The sequence below is a fragment of the Callithrix jacchus genome, chromosome 3 (assembly GCF_049354715.1).
Source record: "Callithrix jacchus isolate 240 chromosome 3, calJac240_pri, whole genome shotgun sequence".
NCBI lineage: Eukaryota > Metazoa > Chordata > Mammalia > Primates > Cebidae > Callithrix > Callithrix jacchus.
The window spans coordinates 28,922,005-28,943,415 of NC_133504.1; the positions used below are offsets into that span (position 1 = coordinate 28,922,005).

At 35.3% G+C, this 21,411-nt stretch overlaps 1 protein-coding gene across 2 annotated transcripts in view; it reads right to left on the reverse strand.

The window, feature by feature from the left end:
• TLL1 (tolloid like 1) overlaps positions 1 to 21,411 on the reverse strand; it is a 273,553-nt gene that overhangs the window by 35,636 nt on the left and 216,506 nt on the right. For both annotated transcript variants that reach the window (XM_035292709.3, XM_035292710.3), the window contains 2 exons: positions 14,458 to 14,638; positions 449 to 574 (listed from right to left, as the gene is read on the reverse strand). In XM_035292709.3, coding sequence (XP_035148600.1) covers positions 449 to 574; positions 14,458 to 14,638 — 307 coding nt within the window. The remainder of the gene's footprint in view (positions 1 to 448; positions 575 to 14,457; positions 14,639 to 21,411) is intronic.

The following is a 21,411-nucleotide window of genomic DNA, read 5'->3' on the forward strand; positions in this document are numbered from 1 at the left end:
CCCTGTGGTAGGCATTTGAATTTGATACTCCTGATATTTAAAGGCGCATCACTTATGTAGCACATACACAAAATATACAAGATATTTTTGTGAGGAATATTACACCAAATGCAAAACATTTAGCAGAAGTCAAGTTTAAATGTGCATTGTGTTATAAGGTCCATTCCACAAAGACCTGGGGAGAATGTGGTGCTTTTCTGGCTACCAGATGGTATCCTACCAGCTACTATGTCTGTTATTCAAAACTACTCTAATGCCACCTATGTGCGAAGTCCAGATCCAGTCATTTGCCTTGGATCTTTGAACATTACACAGAATTTTGTTTTTTGACATTTAGATAGCCCACCGTGATATCACTCATTGAAATTATTAACTTTACTTGGAGCAGTGCTTTAACAAAACCACATGAAATTTCACATTGTCAAGAAAAGTATATTCCTTTCCGTACCTTCCTTGCAATCATGTTTATTTTCATGCAGCACAAATCCACTACGGCATTGACACATGTAACTTCCCATCGTGTTGACACATTCGTGCTGACATCCACCATTATCCTTAGAGCATTCGTCTTTGTCTAGCAAAGAGATAAATTCCATAGTTTACTAAGTAACTTTAAAAACAAAGGATATCAAAGAGAGTCATTTAGCTATGGTTAACATTGCCAAAGGGTAAACTAAGTCACGGTTTCTTCTGGTTCAATTATAAAACAAACAAAAATGTATGATCTCTTAGTTTTACCCTTCCCTTGTTTAGCTTGAAGGCTTGTACCATGAATCAAGTTTCCAAGACCATTAGCGCTACGATAATTTGTAATCCTCTTTTACTCCTATGCCGGAGTTGAAGTTTTGGGTAGGAGAAAGAGGAATAGATCTTTTTTCAAATTAACCCTAAACATTTATTGCCAATATTTAAAAATAAATTTAAAATTGTGCATAGTTTGAATAGAGCCAAGAAACAGCATTTAAGTAGAGGGATATCCTTCAATATATTAACCATGGTATACAGACAGAGGCTAAACAAGGTTCCAAGATTTGTATATAATCACTTTAAAAAATCACTCAGTATAATTACTGTAGTTGATTTTTTCCCCATTAACTCTGCAGTTATGCTTAGCATTAATGAACCTGGACACTTCATAGCACTCCAAGACAGAAAAAGGCATAATTAGACTACTCTCAAGAAGAAATGAAATTTATGTATTTTAAACAAATCTACTTGGCAGAAAAGTTTATTAAAAGTTATCTCTTAAAAGGGCTTTTAGGTGCTAAAAGTAAAGATTAGACTAGGAAATATGAACCTCACAAAATAGCCAAAAAATTCACTACAGGGAATAAAGCCAAACTAGATTAACAGGCAGTCAATTTGGTGAGGCATCAACCATCATTCTATGTCACTCAGCTGTCATTCCATAGCTGACTTGTCCATTAACGTCAAAACTGGCAGATTGCTCCTGACACAGATGCATGATGGCACATCACGCAGACTTTCATCACTCCCACACATAGAGAACAAAACAGAGATGTTATAGTCATATGAGAAGTTAGGCTGAATTCAAATTGTACACTCTCAAGCTGATTTTTCTAGTGAGCACTAGGAAGTTCTTGGTGGCATAAAAAGTTACTGGTTTTGCTTTTTTATCAAATCAATATTCATTCCATGGGAAAAGGTTTAGGGAAGATATTTTTATCAAATAATCTGATAGTAATTTTTAAATATGCATCTATTTTGTCACATTTGAAGATTGATTGCATGACACACATGCTTACAGGTGATATTAATACATTGGCCATACCTGAATATTTTAAATAAATACAGGCAATCTCAGTTTTTAAAGAATATGTCATAATTAGTATATTTGTGATTTATGTGTTCTCCACCTATTCTTGAAACTTCCACTATTCTTTCAACACTTACTATGGAGACTAAGCAATAAGCAAAACAAAAGTAGAATAAACAAAATTACTCTGTGAAAGAGCATCAAATACTGAAATGCAGAAAAAAAATAACAGAAAATTAGATTTGTAAAATTAATTTTAGAGAAATTTAATGTAATTTTGAACTCTTATTCCATTAATTGCATCAACAGTGAGAATCACAGCTTATGAATTATGAATGACTTATACAGAATGGGTAGAGAGTAAACCATACTTCCTACCACCACTGTGTCAGCTGCCTGCATTTTCTAATTCAGATAGTTAAACAGTAAATTGCTTAAATTCATTTTTTTATTCTGACTTTCCAGAGGCTCTTTACCTTAAGAAGCTTCAGAAAAATGCTTCCTTATGAGTGAATGTATATATCTCTGTTAAATGGAAGGAACCAATTAAGAAAATGCTGATGCCAGAATAATTCTGAAATAGACACACATTTCCTATGAAAACGTTTATATAACAGTGGTGTGGCATACTTAATATAAGACCTGATAAAGTGAACTTTAGTTGTACCCTGGGTCAACCAAACCTTTGAGAATAGTTTAAAATTATTTCACATTGTAAATTGACTGATAAACAGATGAACTGCTCAGAGATGAACAAGTGTGGGGTCAGACATGGCCTGAATCACCCTTTTATTGGTATCTGTTTGGACTGCCATACATGAACGACACAAAGACGCTAAAATACAAATGTGAACACAAGTGTTATTTAATAACACATAAATTATTGCTGTGAGTGTTAAAATTCATAGTCATTTTATAAGAAAAATAATTTCAAAAGATAAAATATCCGTAACATCCAAACTTCGTTCTAGTGGAAGGGTCATTTGCTCATATATTTAAGCATCATTAGTTTCAAGATTTGTTAAAAATAAACTGACCTATAATAATAGTAACTAAGGAGAGATCAAATTAAAAATAAAATCAATTATATTTAAATGACTTTGTAGCCAACAATTAATACTCTTGTGCTCAAAAATAATAATAATAATTTCAAAATAATTTTTGGAAGAAGAGAAAGCAGATGAGGAGGAGGAAGAGGAAGAAGAAAAGAAAGAAGAAGAGAAAGAAAAATAAGGAGAACAAACAGAAGAAGACTTGTTATTGTTATTTGCATAGTCATTATTTTCTAAGTATGTCTTTTTTTTTACTTTCCCAATTTTTCAGAGTTTCCTGCCTCATTTGCACATCTGATATTGCATAACTTAATCAAGGTCGCATGAAAATGAAAACTTATCAGCCTGCTAAAATATATTCATGAGTTAGGCTAAATTTTGGCTAAAATTCAAAACTGAACTAATCAAAATAGCATCTAAAAGCAGCAGAGGAAAGTTATTATATCCTGAAAAGTAGCATTTAAAACTGTGGCTTCATGTGTCAAATAGTCCTATGAAAAGAGAAAATTTCAGGAAATCATTTGAATACTTAAGATTATTCAGATGTTTTACATCATGTAGATTTGAAAATTTTGGTAGTTTGCACTATATTTTGAAAAATATTTTAATTCATCTGCAGGGTAGTAAATATGGTGTGCTTGTTATAAAGTCACTTGTTTGAACAGGAGTTAATAGAGTATTCTAATTAAAGTGAATGTAATTTTGGATTTCTTATGTTGAGAAATAGCAACTTCATAAAAGATAAATTCTGCAAATATATTGTAGGTTTCTACAATATATTGTAGAAAGGTCATCAAACTTGGGAAAAAGCTATTTGCAAACATAATTAAAGTCTGTTTTCACTTTCCATTTCTCCTCTTAGGAAAAAACTCTGTTTCGAAGAGCAGAAATCCAAGGAAAGAGAAAAGGAAGGAAGAGGGAGAGATTTAAACATTTCTCATAATGCCTGCATAACACATTTAATAATTTAAAATTCTATCAACAATTTATTTGAAATTTTCTGGTATTTTCATACACTAGACACAAAATAAAGCAAAAGAGTTTTTCTTAGTGCTAGAAATAGATGTTTTATTGAGGAAAAATAAAAGCATTTATTTTCTGCAGATGGAAATTAGTCCCCTTCTTTGGAATGGACGTATCTGCTTTCCATTCCTTCATGTAAGATAAAGAGAAGGCCCATCATTAGGAAAAAGTGAAGGGTTATTCTTCCATCAGAGGCCTGCAGTGAATCTCTGAGACTATCAGAGGTCATCAGTCTATGAATATTACATACTGGATGGAACTGAAGTGGCAACCTGTATCAAGTTCTTGCAAGATTCAAAAATAAAAAGTTTCTCTTTGCAGAAAGCTTCCTTATCTGTAGGAAAAAGAAATCAATGGTCCATGCAACAGAACAGAAACATACAAGAGCACGTATTCTCAAATTAAATTTTCAGGATCTGAAATAAATGGACACATGCGCAGCACACACAGGTCCAACATAAAACTATCAAGTAAATAATCACCTACAAAAAAACACTCATAAACACTAGGAGATCTACAACAGAGACACTTTTCTCTTTTCATAAACATGCAAATATTTAAATTCCATTAATGATGAAAACTTGGATGTAGGAGTCTAAATCATACAAGAAAGTTGTAGTTGTGTTACTGTTTGTAATTAATCACAGTAGCATTTAAAGTTTTGTTAGAGTAATATCATGTCGAATTTCATCTACAGATGTCAACAACCATTCCATGAGAGAAACAGTGGACAAGAAGAACACTTACAAACAAATATCGAGACACAATGAAAGGAAGATAAGATGAGGAGCATGTCAATTAAAATCACTTGATTTCAGAGCTGAAAAACTGCAATGCACAAATTATTTTAAGTGACTCCTCAATTTGTTAAGGGCAGAAATGAGTTGGGAGTCAGAAAACGAGTCACTGAGCAAGATCCTGGGCTCATCAGCAATAGTTAGATCACATTCCTATTAATTTTTTCCCTGAGGGAGACTGCTATTATTCTTCATATTTTCTGTTGTTAGAATTGAAGAGTCATAACTGAATCTTTTCATTAATACAGAGTTGCCTATAAAAGGCACAATGCCTATGCTCAACTCTCATTGCCTAAAGTCATTATTATAATATTCCCAAATTGCAAATGCTATAATTAAAATTGTAAAAGCATGTCAAGTTCCCAAATGTGCTATTTTTTCAGGTATAACATCCGATTAATACTTCCTTTATGCTTAACTCATTTAAAGAAAAGAAACTCTTTTGAGTGGAATACTCTTAGCTTTGCTTCATCACTTAAAATTAAGTAAACTGCATCACGTATACCAATGCAGACTTGTACACTTGTGCTCAAATACATCAGATAAAACTGTTTGGTTTTACTATAATATAAACTAAATCATTATTGTTAATCTAGTAACAAATCTCATTTAGTCTGAGAAAATAACAGCAAGATACTATTGTTGGACTAGATATCTGCTGGAAAATGTCTATGCCACTATAGTGTGAATTAGTTCAAAAGAAATGAATACACACATAATTCTATATAAGGTCCAAATGGTCTTATGTTGGCTTTCTAATGTTTTATTTGCTTTAATATTACTTCATTATATTGCTCTTTAAATATGCCCTGCAATAAGTATAGCATATTATACTGATTTTTATAGAGTGGCTTATAAATTATTTTGCTATAAAATCCAATGACATTAATTTTTAAGCTATGGCATTTTTGTGACTCATTTATGATATTTAGTCAGAATTGATAGATAAAAGTTTCTTAATTTTATGAGCATGGATGTGACAGAAATCACTGATGTGAACTATTCTCCTAAAAAGTTCTTAGAGACATCCCTTCAATGTTCTTTCTTAAATCTAAAAAGGGTTTGTTTAAAAAAATCTAAGGCTATGTGCAAGAATAGCTGAAATCTCTTATACAATTATTTTATTAGACAATGGTATGTTGAAAATAATACTGTAAATATATTATTTCATGGTATGTTAAACCTTAAATATATATATCTTTTTCTTAATGTATCACTTAACTAAAAAAAGCTAGAATTTTATTTTTAATAGCTTTCTTTTCCAAACATATGGAATAACTTATTACCAAATACTACTTTTTACTAGTATTGAAAATTTTTAGAGGTTCTTAGACAATAAATACAGAAAAAATAGCTGAACTTGTTATATTCCGTGTTAAGGTTTCATAAAGCTATAACTACTTCTGAAAGTTTTAGAACACTGGCGAAAAACATAATCATTTAAGACAATGTGTCTATAAACTATCTCTTGATTAATGTATAGAACATATTAACAACTTTGTTAGATTGTCTGTAATAAAAATGTTTGCGAATTCAATTAAATATACTTGTGTTAATATTAACTTGTATTAATATTTATCAACTGATGAAGAAATAGGTGAACTTAAAAATTCCTTCACTTACAAAGAAGGTCAAAGTCTATTAGGCAGTGTTTGCAAACTAGAAATACTTTGGTTAACAGTAATAGGTGAAAATACAATAGAATTTTTTTCTTATAAATTTATTTTTATATTTAAATTAAAGAAAAACTCTGAGAGGAAAATGGAGAAAACCATAATGTATCATGTTTCCACCCTAACCAAGCATTCTTGGTATTTTTATATGGCAATTTTCAGGTTTGTTCCAACCTAGATGTTTAGCTGAATAGATAGTCCATACACTGTTTTATCCATTAATATTTTACCACATACAATATTTTGCACCATAGAATCATTGACCTATCTTTGTAGCACAGAAGGGTCCACAAAGTGCATTTGCCATAACTTATTTACAATTTCCCTCTTATCGCAAAATGAGGTAGCTCCAAATTTCTGTCACTATCACATTATATTGAAATCCTTCTTCCAGATTTTGAGATATTTCTTGATGAAAGAGACACACAAATGTGATTTCTGGGGCAAATGGAATAGTCATTTTAATGTCTCTTGATTTCTATGCTAAATTTATTTCTAAAGAATTTGTGACAATAAACCTAGCAAAACACTTTATCAAAGCTCCCATAGTGAGTTTTAACATTTTAAAAAACTTCAATTTTGTCTGTGAAGTATATCTTTATAGTTTACATACTTACTTTCTAATAATGTATTACAGTGAATTACTTGGCTTTTGCCACATGATTATATGTTATCACACTGAAAGCATTATTAGAACTCTAATATTTGCAATGTGAACAGACATCAATTAAAGTAAATAATCTTTTGTTACTTATGCCTTCATAAGATTATCATAACAAGGACATTTATTTACCTAAATTCTTATTTTCTACCATCTCTAGATAATACAACAGCAATTTATTACAAACATGTTCTTAACTTTCTATTTTCTGGAGCAAACATCTTTCCCGCTAATAGAAATTCCCAGGAAATTAAGTGTGAAATAGATCTAGTCACTCACCCAGAACCACAGTATTTTAAATATTGATCTGACAAATAGCCAAGACTTTTCAGTGATTCACACAATGAACCCCGAAAATGTATACTTAATATTAATTGACTTGGATTTTCAAAACAATAGCCTAATAAAGAAGTGAAAATTATATCTTCTGTTGTTTTCCAGATCATAAGAAATTATAAGAAAAAGAATTAGTGCTATTTGCCAAGGTCATGATCAGTTCTTATGATTAAGAGAATGGTCTTTGAACCAAGAGATACTATGTTTAAATGATCTGTGACAGTGAGCTGCTTACTTAACTCCTCAGCTGCCTAATCTCTCATATAAATATATATGAATATAACAATATAAGATGAAACTTTGGTGTTTAATTTCTCCATGAACTTCACTGTTCAGTTTAGTTAACTACTTATACTCCAGTAAACAATCTAGGCTAGATTCTTAGAAAACAAAATATTGTCATGTTAATTGATTTACATATATATATATGCACTGATAAATACTTAAAGTATGGATGATTTTCTGAAATGACTGCATCAGTGAACATGATTTATAGCAAATTACCTGTTATTGGCTCAAGTACTATAAAGGTACTCAGTTATTTTACAAAGTGCAGTTCCACAGAGATAAAAGGTTAAAGACCATATATGCTCATGTGGTGGAGAACAGCATCTTCTGCACCAGGCTTCAGAGGTATATTACAAAGAATTAAGGAAGCATATTTTATGTTTCATCATTCCCGATTCTAAGGACACTAATAATCTGTTTTTATAATTGGAAAAATTTTTTTCTGACCAAAAATATGAGAAAGGGAATTTTAAATTTTCTGAGTAACTAAATTTAATCATACTTAAATTTGCAGTATGTATTTGTAGCACGTTTCTTTTCTTTAAAAAAATTTAAAATTGAATATATGATGAAAGTAACATAAAAAGGACCCTGAATACTTTCTTTTTAAATATGATTTTAGATTAATGTGATGCATATGCAAGTTTGCTACTTGGGTATATTGCATAATGTTGGGGCTTGGGTCTTCCATGGAGCCTATCACCCAATAGTGAACACAGTACTCATTAGTAGCTTTAATTATTATGACAAAATTCATTTATTTTATAATTTCAATTTTTAAAATAAATATTTAGATGGCTCTAAGATAAGTAACCCTATCTCTACCTAACCACTGGATCACTTAAACTTGTTAAAATACATAATATTCTCATGACTGTAATCCCAACACTTTGGGAGGCCAAGGCAAGCAGATCAGCAGGTCAAGAAATCGAGACCATCTTGGCCAACATGGTAAAATCCAGTCTCTAATAAAAATACAAAAATTAGCTGGGCATGGTGGCATGTGGCTGTAGTCCCAGCTACTCAAGAGGCTGAGACAGGAGAATTGCTTGAACCTGGGAGGTGGAGGTTGCAGTGAGTCGAGATCATGCCACTGCACTCCAGCCTGGTGACAGAGCAACACTTCATCTCAAAAAAAAAAAAAAAAAAAAAACTTAGTTATTTCTTGTCTTCTGCTGGGTTTTGAGTTTTTTTGATCTTGCTCCTCTAGCTCTTTCAATTTTGACGATAGGGTGTCAATTTTGGATCTCTTCATTCTTCTCATATGGGCACTTATTGCTATATACTTTCCTCTAGAGACTGCTTTAAATGTGTCCCAGAGATTCTGGCATGGTGTGTCTTCGTTCTCATTGGTTTCGAAGAACTTCTTTATTTCTGCCTTCATTTCATTGTTTACCCAGTCAACATTCAAGAGCCAGTTGTTCAGTTTCCATGAAGGTTCTGGGTTGGCTTCTGAATTCTGAGTTCTAACTTGATTGCACTATGGTCTGACAGGCTGTTTGTTATGATTTCAGTTGTTTTGCATTTGCTGAGCAGTGCTTTACTTCCAATTATGTGGTCAATTTTAGAGTAGGTGTGATGTGGTGCTGAGAAGAATGTATATTCTGTGGATTTGGGGTGGAGAGTTCTGTAAATGTCTATCAGGTTTGCTTGTTCCATGTCTGAGTTCAAGCCCTGGATATCCTTGTTGATTTTCTGTCTGGTTGATCTGTCTAATATTGACAGTGGAGTGTTAAAGTCTCCCACTATTATTGTGTGGGAGTCTAAGTCTCTTTGTAAGTCACTAAGAACTTGCCTTATGTATCTGGGTGCTCCTGTATTGGGTCCATATATGTTTAGGATCATTAGCTCTTCTTGTTGTATCGATCCTTTTACCATTATGTAATGGCCTTCTTTGCCTCTTTTGATCTTTGTTGCTTTAAAGTCTATTTTATCACAGATGAGAATTGCAACTCCTGCTTTTTTTTTTTGCTCTCCATTTGCTTGGTAAATCTTCCTCCAACCCTTTATTTTGAGCCTTTGTGTATTCTTGCATGTGAGATGGGTTTCCTGAATACAGCACACTGATGGGTTTTGGCTTTTTATCCAATTTGCCAGTCTGTGTCTTTTGATTGGTGCATTTAGTCCATTTACATTTAGGGTTAATATTGTTATGTGTGAATTTGATACTGCCATTTTGATGCTAAGTGGCTGTTTTGCCCTTTAGTTGTTGTAGATTCTTCATTATGTTGATGCTCTTTAGCATTTAGTGTGATTTTGGAATGGCTGGTACTGGTTGTTCCTTTCTATGTGTCATTCCTCTTTCAGGAGCTCTTGTAAAGCAGGCCTGGTGGTGACAAAATCTCTGAGTACTTGCTTGTTCGCAAAGGATTTTATTTTTCCTTCACTTCTGAAGCTCAGTTTGGCTGGATATGAAATTCTGGGTTGAAAGTTCTTTTCTTTAAGAATGTTGAATATTGGCCCCCACTCTCTTCTGGCTTGTAGTGTTTCTGCCGAGAGATCTGCTGTGAGTCTGATGGGCTTCCCTTTGTGGGTGACCCGACCTTTCTCTCTGGTTGCCCTTAATATTTTCTCCTTCATTTCAAAATCAGAGCTGAACTGAAGGAGATTGAGACATGAAAAACCCTTCAAAAAATCAATAAATCCAAGAGCTGGTTTTTTGAAAAGATCAACAAAATAGACAGACCACTAACCAGATTGATTAAAAAGAAAAGAGAGAACAACCAAATAGATGCAATAAAAAACGATAAAGGGGAAATCACCACAGTCTCCACAGGAATTCAAACCGTCATCAGAGAATATGACAAACAACTCTATGCACATAAACTAGTAAACCTGGAAGAAATGGATAAATTCCTGGACTCCTGTGTCCTCCCAAGCCTAAACCAGGAGGAAGCTAAAACTATGAATAGACCAATAAAAAGGTCAGAAGTCGAGGCAGCAATTAAGAGCCTAACACACAAAAAAAGCCCAGGTCCAGACGGGTTTGCAGCCGAATTCTACCAGACGCACAAAGAGGAGCTGGTACCATTCCTTCTAAAACTCTTCCAAATAATCCAAAAAGAGGGAATCCTTCCGAAATCATTTTATGAAACCAACATCATCATGATACCAAAATCCGGCAGAGACCCAACAAGAAAAGAAAACTTCCGGCCAATATCCATGATGAACACAGATGCAAAAATCTTCAATAAAATATTGGCAAGCTGATTGCAACAGCAAATCAAAAAATTTATTCATCACGATCAAGTAGGATTCATCCTGGGGATGCAAGGCTGGTTCAACATACGCAAGTCTATAAACATAATTCACCACATAAAGAGAACCAAAAACAAAAACCACATGATTATCTCAATTGATGCAGAGAAGGCATTTGACAAAATACAACAGCCCTTTATGCTAAAAACCCTCAATAAACTCGGTATCGATGGAACGTATCTCAAAGTAATAAAAGCTATTTATGACAAACCAACAGCCAATATCATACTGAATGGGCAAAAACTGGAAGCATTCCCTTTGAAATCCGGCACTAGACAAGGATGCCCTCTCTCACCACTCCTATTCAATATAGTACTGGAAGTTCTAGCCAGAGCAATCAGGCAAGAAAAAGAAATAAAGGGTATTCAAATAGGAAAGGTGGAAGCCAAATTGTCTCTATTTGCAGACGACATGATAGTATACCTAGAAGACCCCATCGCCTCAGCCCAAAAACTCCTGAAACTGATAAGCAACTTCAGCAAAGTCTCAGGATATAAAATCAATGTGCAAAAGTCACAAGCATTCCTATACACCAATAACTTAAAGACAGCCAAATCAAGAAAGAACTGCCATTCACAATTGCTACAAAAAGAATAAAATGCTTTGGAATACAACTCCCAAGGAACGTAAGAGACCTCTTCAAGGAGAACTATAAGCCACTGCTCATCGAAATCAGACAGGACACAAACAGATGGAGAAACATTCCATGTTCATGGTTAGGAAGAATTAATATCGTGAAAATGGCTATACTGCCCAAAGTAATTTACAGAATCAATGGTATCCCCATCAAGCTACCATTGACTTTCTTCGCAGAACTGGAAAAAACCACCATGAACTTCATATGGAACCAAAAGAGAGCCTGCATAGCCAAATCAATTCTAAGCAAAAAGAACACAGCGGGGGGCATCACACTACCGGATTTCAAACTATACTACAAGGCTACAGTAATCAAAACAGCATGGTACTGGTACCAAAACAGAGATATAGACCAATGGAACAAAACAGAGGCACCGGAGGAAACACAACATATCTACAACTATACAATCTTTGATAAAACTGACAAAAACAAGCAATGGGGAAAGGATTCCCTATTTAACAAATGGTGTTCGGAAAACTGGCTAGCCATGTGCAGAAAGCAGAAACTGGACCCCTTCCTGACACCTTACACTAAAATTAACTCCAGATGGATTAAAGACTTAAACATAAGACCTGGCACGATTAAAACCCTAGAAGGAAATCTAGGCAAAACTATCCAGGACATAGGAGTAGGCAAGGACTTCATGAACAAAATACCGAAAGCATTGGCAACAAATGCCAAAATAGACAAATGGGACCTAATCAAACTCCACAGCTTCTGCACGGCAAAGGAAACAGTCACTAGAGTGGATCGGCAACCAACAGAATGGGAAAAAATTTTTGCAGTTTACCCATCTGATAAAGGGCTGATATCCAGAATTTACAAAGAACTCAAACAGATTTACAAGAAAAAAAACAAACAAGCCCATTCAAATGTGGGCAAAGAATATGAACAGACGCTTTATGAAAGAAGACATATATGAGGCCAACAATCATATGAAAAAATGCTCATCATCACTGGTCATCAGAGAGATGCAAATCAAAACCACATTGAGATACCATCTCACGCCAGTTAGATTGGCGATCATTAAAAAATCTGGAGACAACAGATGCGGGAGAGGATGTGGAGAAAAAGGAACACTTTTACACTGTTGGTGGGAGTGTAAATTAGTCCAACCATTGTGGAAGACAGTGTGGCGATTCCTCAAGGCCTTAGAAATAGAAATTCCATTTGACCCAGCAATCCCATTACTGGGTATATACCCAAAGGACTATAAATCATTCTACTATAAGGACACATGTACACGAATGTTTATTCCAGCACTGTTTACAATAGCAAAGACCTGGAATCAACCCAAATGCCCATTGATGATAGACTGGATTGGGAAAATGTGGCACATATACACCATGGAATATTATGCAGCAATCAGAAATGATGAGTTCGTGTCGTTTGTAGGGACATGGATGAATCTGGAGAACTTCATTCTCAGCAAACTGACACAAGAACAGAAAATGAAACACCACATATTCTCACTCATAGGTGGGTGATGAAAAATGAGAACACATGGACACAGAAAGGGGAGTACTAAACACTGGGGTCTATTGGGGGGAAAAGGGGAGGGCCAGTGGGAGGGGGAGGTGGGGAGGGATAGCCTGGGGAGAAACGCCAAACGTGGGTGAAGGGGTGAAAGCAAACAGAACACACTGCCATGTGTGTACCTATGCAACTGTATTGCATCCTCTGCACATGTACCCCAAAACCTAAAATGCAATAAAAATATAAGAAGAAAAAGATATATATATATATATACTCTGTCAGAAAAAAATATATTTAATAAAATAGTGGAGTCTAAAAAAAGTCTTATTTTCATTAAATATTAAACTGTACTTTGAGTAGCATGAATCTTAAATTAATACCTGAGAAGCATTTGTAAAAGTTTATTTAATCTGGGAAAAAAGAAGGGAATAAGGACACGGGAGCCAAGGTCCATTGTATTCTGGAGACACTTTTCTGTATGACTTGGAACTCAATGGAGCTTGTGAACCATTAACTTCAATTACACTGAAAACCTCAAACAAAGGCTGGACATTGTAAATCTCATTAATTTTAAACACATGAGGACCAGAATAAATGGCCTTTGAATTAACTCAATCCAAATTACCTAATATTAAAGCATAATTGGAATTCAGTTGCTTTAAAATGGTTGTTAGTTGCAAAGACAGAATAGATTGCTATACTAAGGTTTATTACAATTTTACCTACTTGGAAAGTTTCAAAATAATGTTTTCATAAAGCAAGATTTTGATTGAGAAAAAGCAAAAATTTCTTGGTTTTTGATATATTTCTATAAAGTCTGGGGAGTTTTATAAAATTTCAGCTCCTTATAAAGAAAATTTTGCTTTGAGTTGCTTAAACTAAATACTAAATTCCAAATACAAAAGTGCAAAGCATTAAATACAGTTGTCAATATATTATATTTAGTGAAATTATAATTTCCATATTTCTAGATCTCTTACTGCAACCATTTCCATAATGATGATGCAAAGCACAATTTTAATTAGACTACTAAGAATGAAAATATATTAAAATAAGAAATACATTGTAAAATAAAAAGAATATTAAAGTGTTGCTAAAATGAGACTACATTTTCCAAATACAAAGTATTTTGAAAAATCTGCCCATTCGTTTTATCATTATTCCCATACACCTGTATAGAGTAAAGCCAATGTGTAAAAATATTACTATAATTATTTTGTGTTATTTGCACTAGCCTTTATAATATTTGATTTGATTTTATATAAGATCTAATTGTTTGGAAGCAACATTACATCAGGACCCCTATTATTAATATCCTAATTTTAAGTAAAAGTTAATAAACCTATGGAAAATGGTAAGGCCTTTTTCTTATCTTCAAGTTGCATTTACAGAAAACTATAAAAAACAGATCACATACAATTCAATCCAATCCACATTGAAAATCTGTAATATAAACACACAACATGTGAATACTGATACCTGAGAAAAACTGTGCTTTGAAGCCCTTCTTGGATACAGTATTGTCGGACTTGAATTCAATTCTCATACTGTTGAACTGGGATGTGATCACTTCAGGCACTTCAGCACCACAGAATTTGCCATGCAATTTAGACTCAGAGGTAAGACCACTCCAGATCTCCACATAATCATATTTGCAAACCTAGAAAGAAATGCTGTTATCAGTTACCAGATTTGTGAGTACAAGATGACTGATATTTATCTTAGAAAAATGTATTATGTTTTTCCCATTTTACTCTCATTGTAGTCTAACTGGAACTAACAGGTAAAGAAAAAACCCAGGCTGGACACAGTGGCTTATGCCTGTAATCCTAGCACTTGGAGAGGCCGAGGCAGGCAAATAACTTGAGCTCAGGAGTTCAAGACCAGCCTGGTAACATGGCAAAAACCTATCTCTACAAAAACTATAACAATTAGCCACGTATGGTAGTGTGTGCCCATAGTCCTAGCCACTTGGGAAGCTGAGGTTGAGCCTGGGAAGTCGAGGCTGCTGTGAGCTGTGATCATGACACTGCACTCCAGCCTGGGCAATAGAGTGAGATTCTGTTTTTTGTTTTGTTTTGTTTTAAGAAAAGGTGTTCCACTATGAGGTAGGAGGCGTGAAAGACAGATTCGAGAATTTTGCTCTGAATATCTTCAAGATTTATATAAGTGTTGTTAAAATGAGACTATATTTTCCAAACACAAAGATTTATGCTATGAATATGCACAAACATGCATATATTTGTACATGAAATATATGATACATATATATTATATATATAAATATACATATATATTATATATATAAATATACATATATAATATATATAAACATACAAAAACATGCATATATTTGTACATGAAATATATGATATTTATATATTTCATGTACAAATATATGCATGTTTGTACATATTCATAGCATAAATCTTTTTCAAAAAACACAAAAGGATAAAGAGAACTGAAATTAATATATTTTAAAATGATGGTGCTGATAGTCAAAAGAAGAGCAACAGTTGCTATCCTTTTTAAAAGATATTTTAAATTTTCACTAGGAACTGTGAATATCCTTGTCATGTTCTGTCTTATTTAATACTGACAACAATTACATGAAATTGGTACATTTAGTCTGTGAAAGAAGTACTAGCAATAGAAATAGCTTTCCCATTGTAAAGATAGGAAAACTGAAGTTCAGAAATTTTTATATAGCTTGTCGAAAATTATGCTTGTCATAGGTGGCAATGTGGTGGTTAACAACACGGAGTTTGGTTTAGTCCAGTGCCATTCCCCAGAAACACCATATTGTAATGAGAACAGCACCATTAGTAACTTTAAAAGAGAAAGATGGATACTTGATGTATAATAAAAAAGATTATTTGCCTGTTAAACTTATTGATATTTCAATAAGGATTGATATTTCTTAATTTATTTTTATTGCTGAGTGCTGTGATGTAACTCTGTAGGATTGCTGCAGGACTGCAAACACATAAGAACTCTATTCAATGTAAAGGAGGTAGGAATTTATACTAAAATAAGATAGCCTCATTCTAATTTATATGTAATATACTAACAACACCAAAATGGAAGAAGCTAAATGAATGTCAGGTATTTGTAAGCAATTTTATGGCCACTAACAGATGTTTCCATAACACTTTCCCAAAGTTCCAACAGGGCACATGTTCAAGAACACATCTTGCATGAATGACCTTATTACATAAATGCGTAATTAGCAAGGTTTAACAATGCATATGATTGAACCCTGGGGCATGATCTGTGCTTTCAGATATGTCAACTCAAATCACTGCCTCTTGTGATATTAATTAGGTGATAAATAAGCAAAATGCTGCTAGGGAAAATGAAATAACTGTTCTACTAACTTTGTTACAATTGCAATTTTTGTTTGGAGAGTTCCAACATAATATAAAAGAATGTTTCCAAGGCTAAAGGGTTTGCCATTGACTTTCCTTTGGAATATCAATATAATGAAGAAAACAATGAAGTGTTAAGCTTAATCCACGATTCTGTAAGTCACCTTTTTGCTCAGGCCTTTTATTTTAAATATCTAAAATACCAAACTACAAAAATACAGAGAACCCTGTAACAGCTTTCTACACAGTAACACCATTATAAATTAAACAAAACAGGGATATGTTAACACAGTTTGTAAGGAGACCTTCAATGAATGGTGACCATGACTATGTGAATAATGGTTTCAGAACACAACACCTCAGTTATATAAAACCATCAACCTGTTTTCTCCTGAATGCCAAACCTCTAGACTTCTTAAAAATATCTATCAATTAATGAGTCAAAATGTCACACCCAACACACTAATAGCTTTAGGGAAAACTATGGGAGTATATCTTATTCAACACTAAGTTCATATCAAATTGCAGAATTGGTAGGAACATTCCCATTTTCAAAAGGTGTAGCTTAAAAAAAAACCCTTTTAAAAATAGTATAAATATTACTTTCTTTATTTCAATATTTCTCCAAATTTTAGTTATTAACAGAAAATTATATTTCATATGGATAAAGTATGTTAAAAGGATAAATTGCAGCCTTTCTCATTAAAAACTTGCGCATAATGTTAAAAAGAAGCTCAAGGAGAGAACTCAAGATGGCGCTGTGAGAACAACCCAGGATTGAAGCTCTCGCTGGAAGTGCGAAGAGGGTGAGTCGGGGAAGCATTTCCAGAATGGATCTTACTTGCCCACAGAACGAGGAAATTCCCAGGTATAAAAGAGACACGGGACGCCAGGCAGAGGTCTCGGCCAGTGCAGCCGGCAGCAGGTGCGGCTCCAGCCCGTGCCAGAGCACAGAGGCGCTCCACAGCGCTCCATACAAAAGCACACTGTTATGGGTGCCCTGTTAAACCAGCAAACTGAGACCCGAGAGGGCTGAACTTGAGACTGAATGGGTCTTGAACTGTGACCCAGCCCAGGGAATCCCAGGGACTCAGCGTTTGGGGGAGCACAGTGCGACAAACAAAACTGCGATTCCAAACTCTCCCGGTGAAAAGGTTTTCTTAAAGCGCAGCTCCGTGGGGGAGGGGCGTCAGCCATTACTGAGGCAATCAGCCCCTACTGTGGTACACGCCCATTGCTGACGCAGCCTGCCATTGCCGAGGCAACCCGGTACAAAAGACAGACTCTGCCACGGGGCGTAGCCCATGGCAACAAAGCGGAGACCACAGCAGAGGGGCAGAGCCTGCAGCAAAAGGGCGAACCTCACACCAGCAGGGCGGAGCCTCGGCAGGCAACAAGCGAGGCAGTCACTCACAAGGAAAGCCCAAACCCGCCCCCAGACAGAGCATCTGAGAAAAAAAGGGGTTTTCTTACGAGTTACGTTGCAGCAGAACTAAACATAACAGCCTAGCAGCCCTGAATGAACAACAGAGCTCATAGCTCAGCACTTGAGCTCCTACAAAATACAGACTGTCTCCTCAAGCAACTCCCTGACCCCTCTATATCCATAAGACTGACATTTGGCAGACATCATCCTGGGACAAAGATAGCAGAAAAAAAACTGGTAGCATCCCTCGCTGTTCCGCAGCTGCTAGAGGTGCACCCCAGACAAGCAGGGCCTGCAGTGGACCTCAGCAGTCATACAGCAAAGGGGCTAGACTGGTAGAAGGAAAACCAAGTAACAGAAATACTCCATCATCAACAATCTGGGTGTCCACTCAGAGACCCAATCAAAAAGTCAGCAACTACACAGACAACAGGTGGATAAATCCACAAAGATGGGAAGAAACCAGTGCAAAAAGGAGGAAAACACCCGAAACCAGAACACCTCGCTGCCTAGAAAGGACCAAAACTCCTCACCAGCAAGGGAACAAGCTGGACAGAGAATTACTGTGAGAAAATGACGGAATTAGACTTCAGGAGGTGGATAATGAGAAACTTTTGTGAGCTAAAAGAACATGTTTTAAATCAATGCAAAGAAACTAAGAACCTTGAAAAAAGATTTGAGGAAATGATAACAAGAATGGATACCTTAGAGAGAAATATGAATGAATTAAAGAAGCTGAAAAACACAATACGAGAACTTCGCAAAACATGCACAAGTTTCAATAGCCGAATTGACCAAGCAGAAGAAAGAATATCAGAAGTCGAGGATCAACTCAATGAAATAAAACAAGAAACCAAGATCAGAGAAAAAAGCACAAAAAGGAATGAACAAAGTCTCCAAGAAATGTGGGAATATGTGAAGAGACCTAACCTACGTTTGATAGGCGTACCAGAATGGATGAAGAGAATGAATCCAAGCTGGAAAATACTCTTCAGGACATCATCCAGGAAAATTTCCCCCACCTAGCAAGACAGACCAACACTATATTGCAGGAAATACAGAGAACACCACAAAGATATTGCGCAAGAAGAGCAACCCCAAGGCACGTAATCGTCAGATTCAACACGGTTGAAATATAGGAGAAAATACTAAGGGCAGCCAGAGAGAAAGGTCGGGTCACCCACAAAGGGAAGCCCATCAGACTCACAGCAGATCTCTCAGCAGAAACTCTACAAGCCAGAAGAGAGTGGGGGCCAATATTCAACATCCTTAAAGAAAAGAACTTTCAACCCAGAATTTCATATCCAGCCAAACTGAGCTTCAGAAGTGAAGAAAAAATAAAATCCTTTGAGAACAAGCAAGTACTCAGAGATTTTGTCACCACCAGGCCTGCTTTACAAGAGCTCCTGAAAGAGGCACTACACATAGAAAGGAACAACCAGTACCAGCCATTCCAAAATCACACTAAATGCTAAAGAGCATCAACATAATGAAGAATCTACAAAAACTAACGGGCAATACAGCCAGCTAGCATCAAAACGGCAGTATCAAATTCATGCATAACAACGTTAACACTAAATGTAAATGGACTAAATGCACCAATCAAAAGACACAGACTGGCAAATTGGATAAAAATCCAAACCCCATCAGTGTGCTGTATCTAGGAAAACCATCTCACATGCAAGGATAAACAAAGGCTCAAAATAAAGGGATGGAGGAAGATTTACCAAGCAAATGGAGAGCAAAAGAAAGCAGGAGTGGCAATCCTCATCTGTGATAAAATAGACTTTAAAGCAACAAAGATCAAAAGAGACAAAGAAGGCCATTACATAATGGTAAAAGGATCGAAACAACAAGAAGAGCTAACGATCCTAAACATATATGGACCCAATACAAGAGCACCCAGATACATAAGGCAAGTTCTTATCAACGTACAAAGAGACTTAGACTCCCACACAATAATAGTGGGAGACTTTAACACTCCACTATCAATATTAGACAGATCAACCGGACAAAAAATCAACAAGAATATCCAGGGCTTGAATTCAGACCTGGAGCAAGCAAACCTGATAGACATTTACAGAACTTTCCACCCCAAATCCACAGAATATACATTCTTCTCAGCACCATATCATACCTACTCTAAAATTGACCACATAATTGGAAGTAAAGCACTCCTCAGCAAATGCAAAACACTGAAATCATAACAAACAGCTTCTCAGACCATAGTGCAATCAAGTTAGAACTCAGAATTTAGAAACCAACCCAGAACCGCACAGCTTCATGGAAACTGAACAACTGGCTCCTGAATGTTGACTAAATAAACAAAGAAATGAAGGCAGAAATAAAGAAGTGCTTCGAAACCAATGAGAACGAAGACACAACATGCCAGAATCTCTGGGACACATTTAAAGCAGTCTCTAGAGGAAAGTATATAGCAATAAGTGCCCATATGACAAGAATGGAGAGATCCAAAATTGACACCCTATCATCAAAATTGAAAGAGCTAGAGGAGCAAGATCAAAAAAACTCAAAACCCAGCAGAAGACAAGAAATAACTAAGATCAGAGCTGAACTGAAGGAGATTGAGACACGAAAAACCCTTCAAAATATCAATAAATCCAAGAGCTTGTTTTTTGAAAAGATCAACAAAATAGACAGACCACTAGCCAGATTGATTAAAAAAAAAAGAGAGAACAACCAAATAGATGCAATAAAAAATGATGAAGGGGAAATCACCACAGATTCCACAGAAATTCAAACCATCATCAGGGAATATTACAATCAACTCTATGCACATAAATTATTAAACCTGGAAGAAATCGATAAATTCCTGGACTCCTGTGTCCTCCTAAGCCTAAACCAGGAGGAAGCTAAAACTATGAATAGACCAATAGCAAGGTCAGAAGTCGAGGCAGCAATTAAGAGCCTACCACACAAAAAAAGCCCAGGTCCAGACGGGTTCACATCCGAATTCTACCATACACACAAAGAGGAGCTGGTACCATTTCTTCTGAAACTATTCCAAATAATCCAAAAAGAAGGAATCCTACCCAAATCATTCTACGAGACCAATATCATCCTGATACCAAAACCCGTCAGAGACCCAACAAGAAAAGAAAACTTCAGGCCAATATCCATGATGAACATAGATGCAAAAATCTTCAATAAAATATTGGCAAGCCAATTGCAACAGCAAATCAAAAAACTTATTCATCATGGTCAAGTAGGATTCATCCTGGGGATGCAAGGCTGGTTCAACATATGCAAGTCTATCAACGTAATTCACCACATAAACAGAACCAAAAACAAAAACCACATGATTATCTCAATTGATGCAGAGAAGGCCTTTGAAAAATTCAACAGCTCTTTATGCTAAAAACCCTCAATAAACTCGGTATCGATGGAACATATCTCAAAGTAATAAAAGCTATTTATGACAAACAAAGAGCCAATATCATACTGAATGGGCAAAAACTGGAAGCATTCCCTTTGAAATCCGGCACTAGACAAAGATGCCCTCTCTCACCACTCCTATTCAATATAGTACTGGATGTTCTAGCCAGAGCAATCAGGCAAGAAAAAGAAATAAAGGGTATTCAAATAGGAAAGGTGGAAGCCAAATTGTCTCTATTTGCA